Raw genomic sequence first — 16583 nt, 5'->3', positions numbered from 1 at the left:
GGCAAAAGGAGCAGGAATCTGAACGTACACCTATGTTGTATAAGCAACTATCAATGTGTACCACGGCACATACAACCAGTGATTCCTAAAACACTATTTAGATGTAGGAAGCAAATATTACAACAATAATAATGGTGCCGTGAAGCAAAAACAGGTAAATAAGTAGTGTTTATTGTGTAAGCGGAATAATACATAATGTACTCAACATCTTTGATATCGCAATAATAGACCTAGCCTCAGTTAAAAAGTTTACTGGGCGCGCAGGAGCAGTAGTTGGTTGATGAATGAAGATTTGAAATATTTTATTCATAGGCGAGATATAAAGAGGTCGACGAGGGATACTCAATAGTGGAATGTAGTTTTTCCAAATGCCAGAACTGCATTATTCGCTTGAAAATGCAACATGTGGACGACGCCACTGTTTTTTAGGAAGCCCTGCATACTATATCATCTACAAGAACCTGGATCGACTTAAGCGCCCGACCTTATGTTGAACAGAGGCAGGCACAGGAAACCGTAGAGAAGGTCAGACGCAAGAAGAGGGGCTGGTAGAAGAAAACGAGGCCGACGTGGGAGCCGAGTGAAAGGGGGAAGCAGGAGAAACCCACGCGCTAGAAGGGGAGGTGGTGGGGACGAACGAAGATATACTTGATGGAATGTATCTGACTTTGTAGACTTGTCCGAAACCTTCTCTAACAATAGGCGATGATCAACATTCAGTATTGTAGTTATACAATAGTTGACTACTACAATAACAACAAAAATTAGACTGGGAAAACTTTTAGGTATGGGCAGCCCTAAAAGGATTAATTCCACGGTACTGCGTAACTCGCTCGATGTTATCCCGCTTAAAATTCTGCCGACCTCAGACATGTAAGCTGAACGTTGAGCAAAAGTAGCATGTTAAAAATATAAATTGGCGTCAGGATGTCCGTATCTGACAGTTAAGAGCTATCGCTCGCGAACTCTCGCAGGATTGCTAGCCACGCAATTTCTCTTTGTGTGCGTGTAGAAGTCTAACCCGTTTGGACTCGTGAGGACTTAATATCTGTCGTGCATCCGGCGGGGCATTTCGTGAGCCAAAGGAGAAGAATGACTACTCTGTCGTTTCTAAAGGTTTGTTCATTCAATCGGTAACGTCACCGAATTAAAACAGTCTAAACTAGCCCGTAAGGCAGCCTAAACGCAGATAATTAAATCTCCAAGAGGAAGTACCTTGAGAAAACTAGCAGATAGAATTTTTTGTGACATCCGTTCATCATTGCATTTTTTTCTGTCGGTTTGACCCAGTTTTACCCTTACAGATTGTATCACTCTGCGAGCCGTTGAAGTTTGCGAACTTCGCGTGCTTTATTTGCGAAGCTAGCATTGGCACTCAAAGATCAATACAAGGCTAACTTAAAGAATGGTCTACTAGTACTAGCCGCAGAATCACCGCATAATTAATAGCAAAATGGTTGGAAGTGGCTACGAGAACTCCCGTTCAGACTCATCAGCACCAGAGTCGAGCAGTGTAGGCAAGAGCGGCGACAGCAAGAAAGGCGCTTGTAGCTTAGAGTGCAGATTCAAAAGTGAGCAGTGTATTGTGTTGCATCGGGGAAGACCGCAGTCAGAAACCCCCTTCCAGTTACCAGTGACTACTACGGCCCACAACGTGGACGAGAGCTGGCCAACCATGGTCACGATCCTTCCTGGGCATCTCCGCAGAGTGTTTCCTGGATCTCTCGTTGTCTCTCATAGTCACAACCATTCACAAGTCACCCACGACCAAATACAAACTACCATATCAAGACATTCAACTGGAATGACACCAACTCCAACGGTTCGTCAACACATGTCGACACCGTTGAAGTCTCTTAGTGGCAAGTTGAGATTACAAAAAAAAATTATCTAGAACCGAACACCTCTAAAAACTACGCGCTTGATCTATTTCGTCGCTTCATTTGGGGCTGATTTGACCCGTGAACAACCTACGAGATATTGCTAAAATGTACAGCAGTAAAGATCCCATGTATATTTTGGAAAAATATCATGTCATACCCGATCATGTAGACTTATAATGTTTCCTGTAATCTGATTCGAGCAATTACCACACGGGGTTGGCCCCTCGAATGAAGTTTGGGACTTGTGCTGCATGTCAAAAGTTGTTGGACTGTCATTCTTCAAGGAGTGTGGCCAATTGAAGTCGTTTTTCTCTCTTTTATATAGTTTGTACCCCATAGTAGCTTGCTGTTGCGGGACGTTTTAATTGTTACGGATATAGTCCAATTAAATCGATGTTACTATACTACTGTATATCTAGAGGCTCCCAACGGCATTAGTAGACGACAAAGAATCACACGCGCAGATATTGCCTATCGATTGTATAGTGGTATCATCTGCAACTATTAAACGCGTTGCAATTACTTCTACTAGATCGTCTTCGACTTAGCTTGGAATACACTTCTGTTTACGTAACGATAGATACTAGAAATCGATATTAGAGATTCAGTCACGTGCGTAGTTGAATGTACTTAGTACAACATTATCTGTTAGTAAACCCCTTATTCTGCAGGCTCCACCAAGGCCATAGCGGACCAAATGGACAGCAACATGTCTATACTCGTTTGGTGCTACACTTTTTTTGTGAAAGCTATTGTGGGTTCTAGTCGAAGTTTCCAAGGTGGGTTGAACGGACCGAGCAAAACCGATTAATCACTAGAGTTCACTAAACATCACATATCGTACGAAATCGGACTTAAATGGAGCAGCTTGGTGCCATCTTTGCCTTATCGAACTTCGATTATGAAGAGGTGGGCTTTCAGACGCGTCAAAATGCCGGTCATTTAGATGTTTCTTAAGGAGGGGTGGAGCTCTTGCTTGGGAAAATACGTCGTCAAGAAACTTAAGAAGTCGGTGATCTGGTAAAACTTAAATATCCAGGGAGATTGTTTCATGCAAGCTTGATAAAGTTTGTGGGTGTCCGACGCCTAACCGTACCTAATCTTCTTCTATTCTACTGTTGCTGAATGACCATGCCACTACAGTTAATTTATCCCAGACCACAAGAGAAACCCGTACATAGTACTCCGTACGACATTAAACCATCTCCCAAGCAAATAAAAATACAGCTCCATCGTCGGTCTAATTGACCTAACTCTCAATACAAAACTTCATGTGCTTCTGGTACTTCTCAGTTCTTTCTTCGATAATAACCTGTAACATAACAGATAACGATAAAACACTGCACACACAATACCAAGTTTTTTTTTGTTAAGAACACGCACTTGCTAGACAATAGCAAGAGCCCAGCTTTTTTATTATCCTTTATGTTTGAGATACGCCTGGTACGCAGCCTTGAACTGGCTGATCGCCTTTTCACTCAAACCCTCACGCGTCATGTAGGCTACAGCGTCGTCGACAGACATCCACCCAGTCTTCCAGTTTTCAAACATGGTTCTCAGGCGCTCGGGTTGGTTCCTCATTCTCTGGAATTGTTCAGGCAAACCGTGAAAGATGTCGTCCAGAAAGTTGAGATCAAACTTGTGGTAGAAGCCGCCGCGTTCTTCTTCTGCCGCATCGTCGTTGGTGGTCGTCTTGATTGATCTCAGCGACCTCAATTCAGCAGCATTCCCCGTGGACACAGCGCTGGCGCACGAAACGAGGACGGTCACAGTTAAAAAGAGAAGAAGGGGGGACGCATTCTTGACCTTGAATTTGACAAATGAAGGACTTGAGGTCTTGTAGGTGAATTGAGAACTGAGCACCGGAGTCGACTGGTACGTGTACATTCGCGGTCACGGTCTCGAATTTTTAAGTATTGTTGATGGTCGTGACAAGATCACAACCGTTGTGATTTACTGGCGAATGATGTCGCATGCCGGTGCTTTAGATTTGAAATACGATGCCTAACCATCTAAATTTTTTTTTTGTTAGTGCACACATTAGCTTTCTAGAATAAAGCAGCAAATTTCGGGGGCGATTCGTTTTGATATCGCGACTACACCAGCACAGTAATACCTACAAGTAATCAGCCCTATTGGCATTGCTTCGTGAAGCAACTTACTGGTAGTATAGAATGGCTAACCATTAGCGTCAATAAGAACCAACAGAAATATCAAAATAACAAGTTGGAGTTCCTGTGAAAGCGACATCATCTCTTTTTCGTGATGTTGAACAAGTACACATTCTTTGCGGTAATGGATTGATATGTGGCTCCTCAATTGGTTCAATCTCGACTCAGATGCTGTGGTGGATCCTTTTTCCGAATCCACGGTCACATTCCGTTTGAATCATCGTATGCTAATGCCGAACGTGTACTTGTTGTCAACGATCCACGCGAGTGGTGTGTGATCGATGAAACGGCCACGGTTTCTTTTTTTACAAAAATGTAGATTGCTATATTTTGTACTGTAGCTTGATAGTATGATTGAAACCTACTTCAAAACTACAAATATCAGTGACATCACCGAAAATGATGAAAGCTAGCGTAGTGTGCATGATCTTGTGCATCTTCGTTCTTTTTTTAAAAAAAAAATCAGTTTTTTTTGTTTATAGTGAAGTATTCAGATAGTGCATGATCGCGAAAAAAAACAATTCAGTGTAAGGTGCTACTCTACCTTTACTTTACGGCAACGATCTTACATAAAAATTCAAGTTTAGTTTTCTTTTGTTTTCAGTAAAGGATTATTGCAGATTTGACGCCATATGTACATTGGTCAAGCGGAGTAAAACTGAGAATTATAGCGATTTGCTCGGTAAGGTTTGAGACTATGCTTCAATTTGAAATCTTCAAAACCTCTAATCCACGCAATGTGCGAGAATTTCGAGTATGTGTAGACGTTCGCTTGAAATCTATCTGCGTGGTAGTACATACTGTACTGGCATGGGGGCATGGTCGCGGGGATTGGTGGTTGAAGCTCGAGCCCTCACAAAGACCCTGAGCTCTTTCGCATCGTCTGACAAAAAGTGTGAAATTTTGTTCTCTCACAATCCTAAAATAAAGTCGTGCATGTTCGTTAGCATAAAATCAAATGATGTATTTTTGCTAATGAAGACTGAATACACTAAGTACGGAAGAAAAGGCAATAAGATGTACTTGTTGTGGCCAATATTATAGAAGCCACCGCTATGTTTTATATATATCAACAAACATTCGATCCAGGGTAATGCGTGTACTACGGTACATGTCCTGATTTGGTTCGTTGTCTGTACGTGTATGTAAGCATGGTATTTGACGAAAACGGACCGTCTAACTGCAGACAGTGCGTCGATGCACCCAACACGAGGGCAAACACATCTCCAAAATAATTACAGTACTTTAACGAAGAGACGTTTGCTGCTCGCCGAGTCTTGAAATTTTCGCTTCGGCGCGAGACATGGACCACTATTGGTGCTGATCCGCGCAGGAAAGTCCTTATCTACGAGTGAAAGCTGTTGTTATCGTAAACAATTTGGTTTGTTGGATTTCGTGGTGGTGGGGAATTTTCTCCGACTCTCTAGTCGTCATTATCGTTCAGCCGGTTCACTCTACTATAGCAGTCTATCCTATACATATTAGAATCAACACAAGATCCCCAGCTCCTCAAGAGACAAAAAGACTTCGCATTATTCAGCTCGTCCAAATGCGGGGATAGATCACCGCTGCTCTCAACACAGTGGCCACCACAAGGGTGAAATCGATTATAAGCATAACGGACGCACTCCCCACGAGATATAGGAAATCGTCCTCGGACCTGCTCAGGAAATTTCATCATGATTCTCCCGTGAGAGGACGCAAGTGTTGTCGTCCTGCAGAATAGCTGATCTTAAGCTGCGTCGAAGAAGAAATCTTGGCTTTAGAGTCGTTGCTGCGGTCTAAGTATCCGGAAACCTATGCATACTTCTCTCTCGGTACATCAGACAGATTTACTGTGAAAAGGTGGCCTTCTATTTTGTTTTAATCGGTAAACCAGGTAGAGATACACGACGTAGTCATATTTTAATATCAAAATAGACTGTCTTGTTGCACTCGTCTCAAAATACCCAGTGGTGCTGGAATCACTGTCTCAACCTCCTCCCACAACAATGAACCGTCGAGTGAGCGATGGATCTTGCTCTTCATCTCCGATTAAAAGCGAGTGTTGGATGTCTCGGCTTTCAGAAGCTTGGTATACGGTCACAGCATCCTGGAATCGTTGTCAAATTGGCCACCAGAGCGAATATTCTGTGGAGCGTGTATTGGCGTTGTATGACTATCATGAACGAACATCAACCTGGCGAGCAGTGGCTGTTTGTATCATCACTCCAATTCCTGCTATGGCCGCAGCTCTAGCAATCGACTGTATCACGTTACAACCACCCTCAGATGGATGGGAAGCTAATTGTTTGCTCTGGATTCGGATGTTTCTAGCTATGTTTATTGTCTCCATCGGTTTGGTCTTACAAGTCAAAGGCGTTATTGCCAAAAACACACTTTCGAACGTCGCTGCGCTAGGTGTCTGCTTGTGTGCAGCCTCGGCATATGTTGCGGTATCAATCGCAATAGCGGTGCTCATCAAGTTTCCGATTCCATTTCGTTACGTCCTAAATGGTTGGACCATACATCGCAATGTTTTCCATTATCACTGTTTTCTTCATTGGACTACCGATGTTGGCGAGATCCCCTCAACTAATGAGCCAATTAAAGTCGCAGGTGATGATCATTATCACTCAAGGTCTCGTAGCGGTGGCGTATCCGATCTTCAGTGCAGTATTTTTTCGTCTGTCGGGGACTCAGCAAACGATTTTTGTCTTTGTGATGCCCCTGATAAAGTTCGCTACGAAGCAAATTATCGCAAAAACAGTGACAAATCTTCATGAATATGTTGATCTTATCGTGGTATTTTCCGTGGACGTTTTCAACGTTTATTACATCGCAATTTGCATGCAAGCCACCGCCTCGACTCTCACGACTTTGATCATTATTGCGTCCGACAGTGTCCATATTGTATTAGCTCTTCGCGATATATTTCGGCGACAATTCGCAGTACAACCAATTACCAAGTCGCAGATTCAGTCAAATTCAGGGTATTTGGTAGGGGTAGAGCTTTCCATACAAACGATACTTCAAGATTCAACCAAAACGTTGCGGAGCATTCGTATTCTGGCGCCATTTAGACTTCAGCTTTCGAGTGAAAAATTGGGTCTGGTACGAGAATTAGTGGCAGCAAAATCAGCCCTAGGCATAAAAAATCACATTAAGGACTCAATAAATTCAAGGGAGGCCAGTGAAACCAATCAGGTACGCAGCGTAGATCCCACGGCCACAACAATTCGGAAATTCACAAGTATAAACTCTCGAGAAGATGCGGTTCGAGCTGCGTTGCAGACACTTTTCCACTCCGAATACGTGCTTATGGCCGAGTACATTGAGTTTATACTGCCGATCTGTATTCTTTGTATCTGTCAGCTCTGTATCATCTTCCAGTAGCAGCTTATTATCCACACACTTCATCAATGAGCGAGAACAAGCTGAAGGCAACAGTGGCGAGTATCCTGATTTTTGCGGTAATTGAGCTTGTGGCCTTTATCGGATTGCTGGTGCTATTCAAGCGCAAATTTGGGTACTCGCCTCTGCACCAACTAGCATTTGTATTTGAGATGCAGTTTTGCACTGTTCAGGGACACCTGATTGTGTGGAATTTTATATTTTACATCTTACGTTGGCACATTATGGTACGACGCAGTGTTGAACACAAGTTGCAAGGTACCGAAGTGACTAACGCTTTCTATAATGTTTGCAGATGTTGACTTTAACGCTTCATTTTAGTAGTTGATCGTTTGATTTTGCTCTGGTGCTCCTAAGTATTCATTCCAACCCGTGGGTGTTGTTACTAGGCAGATCTAATCTAGAATTCTTTTCGATAATGTTCGTTTTACATCACTAGATCGCAGATGTAATGAAGCTGTCAACGGAATATCCCGCTATCACTGGAAACTGATTGCTCAAACACGATAAAAAAATTGGTTTTTTTGTGGTGAGTCTTGTTTTGAATTCCCACCACTGATAATGTTTGGATTGGAAGCTTTATCGCAAGACAACCTCCTTAGAATAGAAACAAAAAAAATAGATTGTCCGTAGTTGGACACTAGCTAAAGGCTGACTACTCACCTTGCCATGTCACCGCGGCGCAGAGTTCAGCCCGTGCTGACGTACCACACAGCCAAGGAACCATTAAGCAGATCCAACAGCTTAGTCCATTCGTTGGTAGGAATTTACAGCAATATTGCCGCCTCTTGGAGACGAATTCAGATTGGACATCGAGAGCATTATTCCGTCGAACGTGTACTCGCTTTCCGTGACTATTGTGATCGTACTTCCCTTTTCCGAGCGTTTGCTGTATGCATTCTAACCCCTGTACCAGCTGCCAGTGCAATGCTCTTGATCGAGTGCATCCCGTTAAAAGACCCTGAATTAGGCTGGAGGACAAGTTGGACGATGTTCGTCCGTGTGTTTATCACAGCGATTTTCGTTGGAGGTGGCATCGTTTTTCTCACAAGAGCGATCATCGAAGAAGGTAAAATATCACTATCTCGCGCCATTGGTATCACCATTATTGCGGCAACTCTGTACACTGGACTCGGCTGTTTACTGGCCTCAATGTGGAGGTTCCCCATCCCATTTGGAATCGTCTTGTTAGTTTGCCCTTTTGTGTCGATTATCGTTAATCTCATCGTACTTAGTATCGATCGGAACGAACTCAAAACGAACCAGAAGCTGCGGAAACAACTAATTGGACACATTATCGGATCATCTGCCCAATCGCTACTAGTAGTGGCATACCCGACGTTCAACGCTGTATTTCTTCAGCTGTCAGGGCTGGAGCAGGCGGTGTTTATGCTCGTTCTACCAGTGATCAAATTCATCACGAAACAAATTATCGCCAAAGTTGCAACATATCTACAAGACTATATCGGTACTGTCATCATCTTCTCGGTGGATGTTTTCAATGTTTTGTACGTGGCTATTTGTATGCAGACAGCTAGATCGTTGCTTACGACAGTGTTAGTGATGTCGACCGATGTCTTTCACATTATCCTCGCTCTCCGAAGTATTTACAACCACACTAACTGGATTCGACAGCAAAATGAAGACAAAGAGAATTACATCGATAGACTACTATCATATCTGGATAAGTTTAAGCCAACGACGACGCCATACACTGGCCCAATTCGACTGCTGATGCCATACAAACTACCGCTCTCTGATACCAGCAAAGACTTCTTACTTGCTCTGGACCAGAAATGGAGCTCTACAACTCCAACGGCGAATACTCAGCAAGAAATGGCATGTATAACTAGTCCGACACTAGCATTTGGGCCATCAACGCAGCTCGTTCCAAGTCAACTGGCAAGCCAAAATCTTAGCGTGCCGGTACTTTCTAATTCGCAACGTTCGACTCATAGATCGATTGGAGTAACAGTGTCTCGTGGGAGACTTGAGAGGTCCATTCAAGAGGGACTAAAAGTACTATTCCATTGTGAATACGTTATCCTGTCCGAGTACATCGAGTGCATGCTTCCTATAGTATACGCTGGATATCTTGCTGGCCTTTACCACCTCCCCACCGCTGCGTACTATCCCTTTACAAAGTCTCTCACTCCTGCGAAGCTGACGTCAACTCTTATCCAACTGGTCATGTATGGATCGCTCGAATTTGTGTCATTCGTAGGGTTGCACGTGATGCTCAGAAAGAGGCTGGGATTCTCTCCAGTATATCAACTCGCGTTTGTACTGGAAACCCACGCTGTTATACTTCAAAGTCTACTCTTTATCTGGATCCTCTTCATTGTTCAGTTGACGCTGGTGCATGCAGGTAATCAACAAAATGCTGTGATGGTATATAACTACTTACACTTTCCTTGCGTGTTGCGTTGCAGGAGTTGATTTCAACGCACCGTTTCAGTAATGATGCACGTCTGGTATAACTGCAGCCAGCGAGTTTTAGTTCCGGTAAAATTACACATGATTAGAACATCCAACGAGCACAATTGAAATGTTATCGTAGTTTCTTCTTGCCACTGTTGTGCAGATTCATTAACCGCGGCCGCAACAAATTAATTACGGTATTTTGTACGATTTTTCGCAGAAAGTTGTGCAAGATCCCTGTATGGTGATCAAAACGACGTAGCCAAGCAAATAACTTTGGCTGAACAAATTGGAAACTCCGAGCTCTGCAATTGCTAGAACCATTCAAATACCTCTGAGTTTTGTGTTTAGCAGCAACCTACAGTTCAGCCAATATGCTTTAAAATATTCTTCTGTTTCAGCACCTGCAGCTTGGTTACTATTCTCCGTTTGCTTCGTCGTTGCTGACAATATACTACATTTATCAGCTCCGTGCAAGGTGCAACAAGACATAGAATCGAAGGGGAACGCTCCTAAAACGTTTCTTTTATTCGTGCTTTAGGTGTTCCTGGCGATCTTTTTGTTCTTTTTGGTCCTCTTCCATTCTATATTTGTGACTCATTCCGTCAATCGAAATGACCTGAAAAGGCCATGTGAACGGATAGCATCCTAATCGTCACGTTAGCAAGAGGATTACAGTTATCGAGGTGTTATGATTGTTTTACGCAACTTTGTCGCGTGTTTCAAATGCCTGACACTCTTCCTTCAGGATTGTCCCGCGACTCAAATTCTTAAATTTGCCACATTATCTGATCTTGAATATTTTTTTTTGTATTTAAGAAATACTATTTATTACAAATAGAATAAATCGTCGATTATCATAAAGAAAGAGAAAAAAAATCGCATTTATTATAAATAAAAAGTATAGAATTTCGGCTAAAAAACAGTCACACTTGCTTAGAATCTGAATAAGCAAAATCTGTGCAGAAAGTTGGTGTGAGGAAGACTCGTCACCTTCGATCATTGATATCATCACCAACGACATTGAGCCGCATGAATGGCATCAACTCAATTCTACAGATGTTATCCAGTTCCAACCAAGACTCGGAAAAAAATGGCATAGCAATCAAGTATCACCGTTTTGTATTACTAAAATAATGGAATATTTTAATGTCCATAAAAATGGACCATACAAAAGCAAGTCCAATACTTCAGTATATGTTATTAGTGATATTGTTCCACTTAAATAAAATAAATTATTGATATCAAATGAAAATTACAGGCAATAAGAGTTGACCACGTCAAGGTCGGATTCTTTTAGTTAGTAGGTAACTATGACGATCAATTGTCTATTTCAAATCCTAGACAGGTGCACACGGCATCGATTATGTGGTCTATCATAATTTTTTACAGTTCGCAGCGATAAGCGTGGTGACCGCTTGAAGTTGAAAAAAAATGTTTGAGGAGTAGCAGAATAATAAGTGATTAAATTATTTAACAATTGGTAAACTAGCAGTTTAGTTCTGCAACAAGTACTTCGAGCGAAATGCGTTCGCTTGGATTGACTTTGAGCATGCGATCCACAAGATTCATAGTGTATGACGAGGCCTTCACTCCCCAAGACTTGAAGACTGGTACTACGCCACTGCGCTTAAACGCTAGAAAGGAAGCTTCTTTCCGCGATGCGATCGGGATAAGCGGCGAGCCAGTCAACAAGATGAACCACATGATGCCCAGCGACCAAATATCTGCCTTGACTGGGTCATATGCTTCCCCTGCCACAACCTCTGGGGCCATGTAGTATTCTTTGCCAACCCGCTCAGTACACCGAGTCTTTGTATCCACGGACAATCCAAAGTCCGAGATCTTGCACTCGCCCTGGTTGATCAACACGTTCTCGAGTGAGAGATCTCGGTGTGCGATGCTGAGTACTCGATGCAGGTAGTCGACTCCACTGAAGATCTGTCTCATGGTGTTGATAGTCTGCCGTTCGTCCATTGCTCCGCTCCCAGTGGTGCTAGCGAGGTGCGTGTAGAGGTCTCCGTCTGTACAGAATTCTCCAACGAGATAGAGGCATCGGTTCTCCTGGAAATGGAAGTAGGAAGCAACCACGTTGCGGTGGCCCCCGTTCTTGGCTAGAAGGTCAGCGACACGACTTTCCTGGATTGGATCATCCATAATACGAGATGCTCCACATCGATTCTGGACGTCAAGCGCACGAGAGAGTGACATGCACTTGACAGCGACAATACGTCGTTTACCAAAGGGGAGCGCTGGGAAGTTCGCCTTCGACGGGTGTAGTTCGCACTCGAGGACCTCGCCATACATCGCGTTGCCGATCTTCCGACGAAATCGGAGCTGTGAAGTGGACATCGGTATTACTTGAGCCGGAAGAATCGGTTATGCGAGAGCACTTTGAAGAGTTCTGGGCCAGAACTTCAGGTGTAAGAAATGCGGCCTAGACCAGCACGTTGACCTCTCGACAAAACTTGTTAGCGCACGCCGGTTGCGGCAGCAACGCTACCGTTGAAGGTTTCACTGATGAAATTTCACTTGTCTGACGTGTGTCAAGAAGTGCACATATTCCATCCCAGAACAGTTCAGCTCGCGCTGGTAAGAACGCTTGTCAACAGAAATACGCTCGGTCCTCAATCACCTCTGAGCTGTATCGCCTCGAGGCTTATCAGAGAAAATCAGAGATCGACCGAGCCATAAAAATATGTCAAAAGTCCGAAAATATGTTCACCCACTGTGGTCGTCGCACATGGTAGCAAGACAATTGTAGATTTCTTATCCTCATCACCTTCAATTAACGGTGTTTCACGCAGAAGCTGTAAAATGAGCTCCCATGTTTTATGAGCTCCCACGTTTCTGTCACACGCTCATCCTCAAAACTTAATTAAAGTTTCTCCCCTGACATAAAAACAGATCAAGTCCACTGTCTATTCTTTCTGATGCGTACGTCGAAAAAAAAAAAAAGTAGCTATCTATCATGAGGGCGCCTCATATCATCTACAGAAGGCTCGAACTAAACTCCAGAAAACCCCTCATGCTAAATCGACTGGATGGTTTGGTTGGGAGCTCACTTGGTGGTTGCTAAGGTTGCTCATAAGTTACTACGCATGAGCTGTGATTCATAAGTCATATGTAGTAAGAATTTTGTTGGACGTTGTCGGAATCGTACTTTTACAGATGGGACGCATAATCAAAGTAAGACAGCAAAGGCAGTCGATTGGAGAAGCTAAAAGCGATGAATACCAATAAACAGTAGTTTTATTACCGCTCAGCTCTTTCGGCTCAACTCATCTCGTGAACGGACTTTGGCTCGGAAACAGTCTACCGAATACTTCTCTGGCCCGCTTCAAAATGACGCTTTCATACATTTACTGATAACTTTAAAGCCTGACCTCGGCAGAAGGCGGTAAGCACACCATCGAAAAGCCCCCGGTTTAGCGCACCTGATCATATGTTTTTGTTGCACTAGCAACAGATACGGATGAGCACCATGCGCTCAAACTCTCCGCAGTTTGAATCCCATGAGGTATTTTTACGCAGTTCAATCAATATTTAGCGATATTACACCTAATTTTAAGGACGATTAAGTTAGACGATTAGCTTCCATAGGATGTACCGTGCACGCAGAAACGAATTAGAGGCTCTAAAATTTGGACGCAAAGAGGACGAGGTTTATTTCTAAAATCCGGGGCATAATGGTGAGCCACCAATTAAAATTAACCAATCAGAAGAGAGATAATAATTAACCTAATATTTATGCTTTCCAAAACATGAAATTAGCTATTGAACTTAATTATGAATCGAAAAGCTGGCTGTACCCTTCTAATACGGCATCGGTTGCAACTTTCACCGACATAGGCATCTTGCCATTGACTGCTACGTGTTTGCTCACCACAACGCATAACTGCTTCCATCACTTTCTGTAAAGTGACGTGAGTGGGATATAAGAGTTTGCGGAATAAGCGTTCACCAGTGTCAGAATTAGTGGTCGGGAGACAAGCATGAGAACTTGTCAATTTTTATCCAATAAAAACAATTTACTCGGTTATGTGCGATTTATTAAAAAAAATAAATAAATAAAAAGCAATCGTCATTTTGAAGCGGGCCAGAGAAGTACTCGATAAAGTCGGACAGCTATCCTACAACCTACAACCGTCCGACTACAGTCTATCATCCGTCCAGCTAACTCCATAGAATCTGCCGTTTACAGTCCGACACCGCGATCGATGGTTCGCTAATAGCTCAAAACAGTCCGACACCGCGATCGATAGTTCGCTAATAGCTCAAAACATTACAGCTCACGGATTCTTAGTGGAACTGGTAAAGGGCAACCACATCCACGAAACACCATAATTCCATAGCTCAAAATTCTTTATATTACTCGTTCAACGTTAACATGGCCTTTCACTCGATAATTTAACGTAACTATAGTCTAAGTTGCTGACTCACTTTTGATGAATTGACCAATATCTTCTCTTAGCATCCTCATTTGTTGCTTGCATACTCTATATTTTCTCGGTTTTATTGTGTGTTTGTGATCAAGAAAAAACATATATCGTGTTCTCATTAATTGTGCTCGTTTTTTATTCCTATTCGGAGCAGGGATCGGATTTGAACAGACTCATTATGTGACCGAAATGTAATGCCAGAACAAAAACAAATTCTTCGATGAGCCTTTAACATTTAGCATTGGCATCATTACGTCGTATGACGTGTATTCCTTGTGCATGTAAAGTTCGGTATATATTTGACATGTTATTTGCCTGACAAGTAGTAGGCACACGTAACAAAACTACACCTACTTGGATCTATGTCTCGCACCTATTACCTATCTACTAGTTAGGGAACGCCACCTTTTTCGGCCAAGTGTACTTTTCGCGACGGTGTGGCGACTTGGCACGGTTGGACGGGATGCCTTGAAGGGCTTGTACATGGTGACGGGCGAGAGCTTCGATTCCTGCCGCAAACACCGGAACGCTTGGGTGGGGAACAAACGTGTCATTCAGCTCTTGGTTGAAACGCTCAAGCGAGTATTGATTCTAGCAACTACTTGTTTGTTAATGTCATCTATCTTCCACAAGTCGGGTCATACCGACCACCCATTGGTGATTGACGTAGCTCCAAAAGTTTTCCCACTTGTGGTAGGATGCGTCAAGCCCTCACTCCGCACTTTTCTCGGATCATCTTCCGCATGTAACAAGTCCCTTGGATGGCCACTTTGTCCTTGTCTACGACAGCTAAGACGTCCACACTACCTGGCGCCATTGCAATCTTCTATCCAGGGTGTAGGAATACGAAGCTTCTTCACTTGACGGCCCAACGCCTGCTTGAAGAGGAAAAGGCATCTACCCACCCTCGCGTCGGGAAACTGTGTCCATAGAGGCTATGTCAATCCAGCATCGAAGTAGCCGATCACCGTAGAAGGGCTCAACTTCTGGTTTGTAACTTGGATGACACACTCTATCACATTCTAGTGCGTGTTATACTCTCTAGAGCTGCATAACACGTATAGTACTGTGACCTTAATCACTGCGGGTTTTCCTGGTGTAGAATCACCACTACAAATGCAAGACCGGACACGTACTCCCTTCCAGCGCCGAAGGCAGGACAGGTTCGCCAGACCTGCTGATGGGGAAAGATGGAGCAAGTCATTGATAGGACATACCGCGTGTCAGATAGTAATATGTAATGTAATAAATGCGCATCCAACATCAAATGCTCCCATTGAACACTTAGATTGAATTCTCTCCTCCCGGTTAATTTACCCAATACATACACGTACTCGGTTCGAGCATAGTATGCACACTTCAGACAAATGGCACTCCAATCCTTCATATGCAAGGCGAATGACGTTGTTCCTGCCGATATCAATGTCCTCCATACAGCTGCATAACCGCTGGCACGGTGCAAACGCCCTTAGAACCGGACAAGTATCACACTGCCCAGCTAGAAAGAAGCGACTCAGACTTACTCCTCGCCGCCACTCCACAGCAGCAGGTGTCTTTCACGAAGCACTTGAACGCTGCAGCATATACATGCTGCCTGCTGTTTGACACATTTAGCGCTATAGAGAATAGTCATAAAATAAATCCAACTCAGGCACCATCTTGCCCCTGAGAACTTTCACGGTTACGACTTGAGTGGCCGAACCGCCCACACAGTTTCCAGTGCACACTCGTATCCTACTCATTGAAGTGGAAATATAGACGATACAGCCACACGATATTCCCACCCATATGTAACCGGAACCTACACCGGCAGTCACGCAACGTGCGTCTTGGACCGGAAACGCTTCATACCTGCGTGAAGCCTTGTCCTGTACCTTGGGAGATGTTTTTTGCTTGGTGGGAAGTTGTAAACTGTATTGCATAAAGCAAACGCAAATAGGCCTATCACGTCGCACTCTTCTGTGGCTTCTCCTAGCACTACTTCAACCTGAAACCACTCTGAGCACTGTACAGCTTAATGGCTCTCCAAGCTTCGGTGCCTGGGTCGGTTCTGTCTTGCTTCCGATATCTTCACATTCTCGATTGCGACACTCGGCAGAGACGGTCTCTCTAGCAACAGCTGGCATATGTAGAAAGATCTCAGTGAGGCTTGCATTTGCCTCTAAAGATCAAGTTCTCAAGTAGAATACCTCCACGCGAGTTACTTGTATCCTGGTCCTGCTGCCGACGTGTCTCTCCGAGCGCTACACCATCGCAGCCGACTGCTCATCGAT

At 43.7% G+C, this 16583-nt stretch overlaps 6 protein-coding genes across 6 annotated transcripts; 3 read left to right on the top strand and 3 right to left on the bottom strand.

Annotated features, from left to right (window-relative positions):
• Window positions 1-3236: 3236 nt before the first annotated feature.
• PPTG_06988 (hypothetical protein) lies at window positions 3237-3803 on the bottom strand. The gene has a single exon (XM_008901045.1). The coding sequence runs from the start codon at window positions 3768-3770 to the stop codon at window positions 3300-3302; it is 471 nt and encodes a 156-aa protein (XP_008899293.1). The 5' UTR covers window positions 3771-3803; the 3' UTR covers window positions 3237-3299.
• Window positions 3804-7455: 3652 nt separating this feature from the next.
• On the top strand, window positions 7456-7940 carry PPTG_21996 (hypothetical protein; the record flags this gene model as incomplete). Its single annotated transcript, XM_008901164.1, has 2 exons — window positions 7456-7632; window positions 7887-7940. The coding sequence occupies 2 exons, from the start codon at window positions 7456-7458 to the stop codon at window positions 7938-7940; spliced, it is 231 nt and encodes a 76-aa protein (XP_008899412.1).
• Window positions 7941-8374: 434 nt separating this feature from the next.
• On the top strand, window positions 8375-9908 carry PPTG_06987 (hypothetical protein; the record flags this gene model as incomplete). Its single annotated transcript, XM_008901044.1, has 2 exons — window positions 8375-9815; window positions 9880-9908. The coding sequence occupies 2 exons, from the start codon at window positions 8375-8377 to the stop codon at window positions 9906-9908; spliced, it is 1470 nt and encodes a 489-aa protein (XP_008899292.1).
• Window positions 9909-11356: 1448 nt separating this feature from the next.
• On the bottom strand, window positions 11357-12220 carry PPTG_06986 (CAMK/CDPK protein kinase; the record flags this gene model as incomplete). Its single annotated transcript, XM_008901043.1, has 1 exon — window positions 11357-12220. The coding sequence occupies one exon, from the start codon at window positions 12218-12220 to the stop codon at window positions 11357-11359; it is 864 nt and encodes a 287-aa protein (XP_008899291.1).
• A 1252-nt stretch (window positions 12221-13472) lies between these two features.
• PPTG_21995 (hypothetical protein) lies at window positions 13473-14215 on the top strand (the record flags this gene model as incomplete). The annotated part of the gene is made up of 3 exons (XM_008901163.1): window positions 13473-13532; window positions 14073-14091; window positions 14160-14215. The coding sequence occupies 3 exons, from the start codon at window positions 13473-13475 to the stop codon at window positions 14213-14215; spliced, it is 135 nt and encodes a 44-aa protein (XP_008899411.1).
• Window positions 14216-14697: 482 nt separating this feature from the next.
• On the bottom strand, window positions 14698-15127 carry PPTG_21994 (hypothetical protein; the record flags this gene model as incomplete). Its single annotated transcript, XM_008901162.1, has 2 exons — window positions 14698-14901; window positions 15026-15127. 2 exons carry the CDS (start codon window positions 15125-15127, stop codon window positions 14698-14700), a joined length of 306 nt encoding a protein of 101 aa, XP_008899410.1.
• Between the last annotated feature and the right edge of the window lie 1456 nt (window positions 15128-16583).

Source organism: Phytophthora parasitica (assembly GCF_000247585.1).
Source record: "Phytophthora parasitica INRA-310 unplaced genomic scaffold supercont2.10, whole genome shotgun sequence".
In the NCBI taxonomy this organism is placed as follows: domain Eukaryota; phylum Oomycota; class Peronosporomycetes; order Peronosporales; family Peronosporaceae; genus Phytophthora; species Phytophthora nicotianae.
This window is presented reverse-complemented; position numbering and strand designations above follow the sequence as displayed.